Source organism: Apis dorsata, unplaced genomic scaffold (genome assembly GCF_000469605.1).
Source record: "Apis dorsata unplaced genomic scaffold, Apis dorsata 1.3 scaffold_840, whole genome shotgun sequence".
Taxonomy (NCBI): Eukaryota; Metazoa; Arthropoda; class Insecta; order Hymenoptera; family Apidae; genus Apis; species Apis dorsata.
Window position 1 is genome coordinate 1 of NW_006263966.1, and position 4,624 is coordinate 4,624.

General features: G+C 17.0%; 1 protein-coding gene across 1 annotated transcript in view; it reads right to left on the bottom strand.

Moving 5' to 3' along the window:
* Positions 1-1,144: 1,144 nt before the first annotated feature.
* Positions 1,145-4,624, bottom strand: part of LOC102679970 (renin receptor) — a 10,108-nt gene continuing 6,628 nt past the window's right edge. The window contains 3 exon segments of the mRNA XM_031514015.1: positions 1,145-1,442; positions 1,524-1,626; positions 3,975-4,169. Of these exon segments, the coding sequence (XP_031369875.1) occupies positions 1,363-1,442; positions 1,524-1,626; positions 3,975-4,169 (378 nt within the window). The 3' untranslated portion in view covers positions 1,145-1,362.

Below are 4,624 nucleotides of genomic sequence, written 5' to 3' on the forward strand. Positions count from 1 at the left end.
TATATATATATATATATGTAAAATTTGAAATAATTATTTTTTAATTAATAAATGAATAATTGAAAAATATTTTTGAAAAAAATATGTCATAAACATTCATTATATATTGTAATTTTAACAATTATATAACTATTTTCAAAAAAAAATTATTCTATAATTTTCATTCATTATTGATTAATAAAAGAAAAAAAAATTGAATTTTAAACTACACTGAAATAGTATTAACTTGCAATAAATATTTGATTATTTAAAAGAGAAAATTTCATAGAATATTTTATTTATCTATTATTATTTTTATGTATATTAATTTATAATATATCATTGTTTATATATATATATATATATAGTTATGTATAGTTATTAATATGATATTTCTATAGGATAAATTGTATATACATTAACGAAAACATATATTTTAATTTATATTTTATATTTTTATAATTTTTTAAGTTTATGAAGAAGAAAAAACTATTATTGAATTAATAAAATTGAAAAATTGAAAATGAATATAAAGACGATCTCATACTCATACATATTAATCAATTTTAATTACAAAATAATTTTATAAATACGCGTTAAATTTATATAATATTATTTTTTATATAATATAGCATAATATTTATTATTAATTTTTTTGTGATAATCATATGTAATTGATTTTATTCAGATTTAATATGAAAAAAAAAGATTATTCTATCATATAATAACTTGATTTTTATGATTCATGGATATTAATTAACAGGAAATCTGATATTATTAAGTATTATCTGATCAAGATTTTTGATTACAAGTTCTTTTAAAAAGAAAAAATCTTTGTTATTTTAATTCAATATATCTTAATATGTATAAATCTTCAATATAAAAATGTATATGCACATGTCCATATTTATAGTTTTATATAACATGATATAATCAAATTTACAATTACATTAATATTTGTTTAATTAACTTAGCTAACAAAATATTTAACTTAATTTTGATAATTTTATTTTCTATAATTTCACATTTGAATATATATTTTGTACTCGCTTATAACAGATTTAATTTAATCTAAACATTTTTGTGTATATATATATATATATACAATTTCAGTTATTTAATTATTCTATATAACATTTAACAAAAAAAATAAAGTAAATAATTGTTTACATTATATTTTACAATTGATAATAAATGATTGATTGTTTACAAGTAGTTTATATACGATAATGATTCATTGTATTTCTACATATAAAAAAGATCATTTCAATAATCTGAGATGGAATTTTACATATTTTTTTAAACAAAACTAATAAAATAAAGTGCATTATATAAGAATGAAGAATATTTTTTTACTTGAATAATATTAATTTATATTTACATTTAATTGTCTTTCTTCATACGATTAGAAGTCATTCTGTATATTATAGAATCTCGTCCTGGATCCATTTGTGAAATGGCAACTGTTTTATCAACAAATAAAAATTAGAACAATTCTATACTATTATATTATTGAAAATAATATAATAATAAAAATTACGTACTGCAAATAGCAAGAAGCGAAAAGACAAAAACAACTCCAAACCATAAGAATATGTTAAAGATGACAGGATAATCTTCTGAATATTTTTTTGAAAGATTGTATACCTGAAACAAAAGACTCGATATATAAAATATTATATTCTATTACAACAATAAAATTGTAAAAATTCCCAATTTAATGAACTCGTTAAATTGTTAAATTGCATTTATTATATTATGTAATATCAGCAATTGATCTTATATTTTCGTAAAAGTTTTATGTGCCTATTTAAATAAAAATTAGGATAATTATTTAATTTTATTTATATTTCTTAAATAATATTTATTTATTTCTATAATACATTTCGTGCCATATTTCATTATTTACTGAATCATGTAAAACACAGTACAGTTGATGAAAGTAAAATTTTTATTAGATAAAAAATTATATACTATATTATCCAAATAAAGATATAAAAGAAAATTTTTTTCTAGTTAAATTTTTTTTTTCTAGTTAAATTTTCTATAACTTTCATTTAAAATACAAACGGCACAAAACGTGTTACACAAAAAGTATTACACTTTTTCATTATATAAAATCATGCATCTTACCAAATAATTGCATTGATTTTTCATTCATAATATTTTGAAATTATTATTAAAAAATAATTAAGAAGTGTTATTAACAAAGTATAATTAATAAAGTTTAATAATTATTTAATTTGTAATCACTTAACTTGAATATTTATAAAGTCCATTATATGAGAAAATGTTTTACAATAAAAGTTAATATAATTTAAAGAAAACATCAAAATGCTATAATTTTTATGTTAGTTATAAACATAATATTGAAGATCAACTGGATATTTTTCAATAAAACATTTTTTAATTATGTATAGATTTTAAAAAATATTGAACACATCGTCAAACAAAATAAAATAAGAAAAATTTAATAATTAACTTTCACAATAGAAATTATTTATTTTAACAATTATATATATTTGTATTATTTTTTTTAATTCGATTTTTTTCAATTTTTATACAAAAAATATTAAAAATTTTCAAAAGATTTTCAATCTTTTTTGTTGCATATAGAAATAAATTTTTTTAAAAATTTTCTAAAAATGTAAAAAAAATAATTAAAAATTATTAAATTAAGTAAATTATTTTATTACCATGTACGGATTGTTTGAATTTATACATAACAATTTATATCTGTAATATATAAATTGTTCAAGTTTAAAATAAAAAAAATCAACATTCAAATATCTAACTTGCCTTATATACTATTTAAAAATTAGATAATAAACTAATGGCAAAAAATTGATAAATATAGAAGCATATACTAAATACAAAATAAAATGTAATTAAATATATATTTACATAAAATACATTATTGGCAACAAGCATTTTAAAAAAGACAATGCATTCTAAAGCTTTGTGCAAGCGTAATAATCTTTACAAACTGAAACCACATACATCCTTTATTTTAACGATTACATTCGATTATTTACATTCATTATGCTATCATCATATAAAATGTTTTATGTCTTTCTTCCGGTGTTATGTGGTATAGATGTGAATGTAAATAATAATAAAATATTTCAATCAGTATAATGATACTGAAATAAAAGAAGAATGTGAAATAAAATAATAAAAAAATATAAAATAAAAACGAAAATATGTTTTGTTTCACTAATAATAATATCTAACAATTACATTAACAATTACATTAGTTTTTTTGTTAAATATATAAATATAAAATTTAAATATATATTAAATAAACTTAACAGATTATTAATTTACATTTTAATTTACATTTTTAGAGTAGATTTTTTTAGTACTGTGATAACAATATACATATACATGATGGAATGATAAACTTAAAAATTATATAAGTAAAAGAAGTAAGTGATATCAATAAATAAAATTTTGTAAGTTATTGGAAAAATACACTAAAATATCATTCATGGTAATAATATATGAGAATGTTTATTTAAAGATGTTTTTTTAAAATATATTACATTCTTGTACCCACGTAATATTCATTATTAATAACATGCCCTAAAGTTCTATTTGAATTTTTTATGAATTATATTTTAATTTATATCATTAATCTAATATATTCTATATCATGAATACTTATTAAAAATCATATATAATTAAAAAAATATATATATAAAATTATACATATTGATTTTCCATAATAAGACGAATATTGATAATAAAATATATAACTTTTATATTAAAATATACACATATATATATGTGTGTGTGTATATATATTTTAGAAGCTAAAGAATATATATATATTTTTATGTCAAAATGTATACATATTACTAAAATAAATGGGAGTATATGGAACATTCCTCGAATAAGCATCCTTATTTTGATATGATAAAATGCATATAAATTTTCAAATTGTAATTTAATTACAAATTAAAACTTTAGAATGCATGTTAAGTTTATGATACCTGTCCTATATTTTGTGTATTGGAATATATTTTATGCTCCTTATTAGTCAAATCCTGATTTTCATTGTTTCCACTATGATCAGAACTATCATTATTTGCAGTAGAATTGTTCGTTTCATCGGAGGATATGTTAGTTTTATTAGTTTTTAACTCCTCTTCTGCTTCTATCTTTGTGTTTTCTGGTTGCTCATCTTGCTATAAGTATATGTGTTTATGTAAACAACATTTGTATTATGTATTATATATTATGTAAACAACATTGAATGTTATTTCAAAATAATCCAAATTTAATTTATTTTTAGTCACAGTAGTTGTCGATTTTTCAATACAAGATATATAAAATATATTTAACCACATTATGAACATCTTTACGTAAAATAAAAATAATAATATATATATATAATAAAATAAAATAAAAATAAAAGCATAATAAAATTTTATTCATTTTTAATATTGTATTAAATTGTATTAATATTGTATTATATTTCTTGTTATTTATCTTAATATTTAATATATTATGACCACTACTGTGAAAATTCAATTAACATCGAGAAATTTATTTTTTTTTAATAAAAAACATTCAAAAATTTTGAAAAGATTTATTTTTATAAAATTATTTTATTTATCTTATTTTTATTTATATATTATAT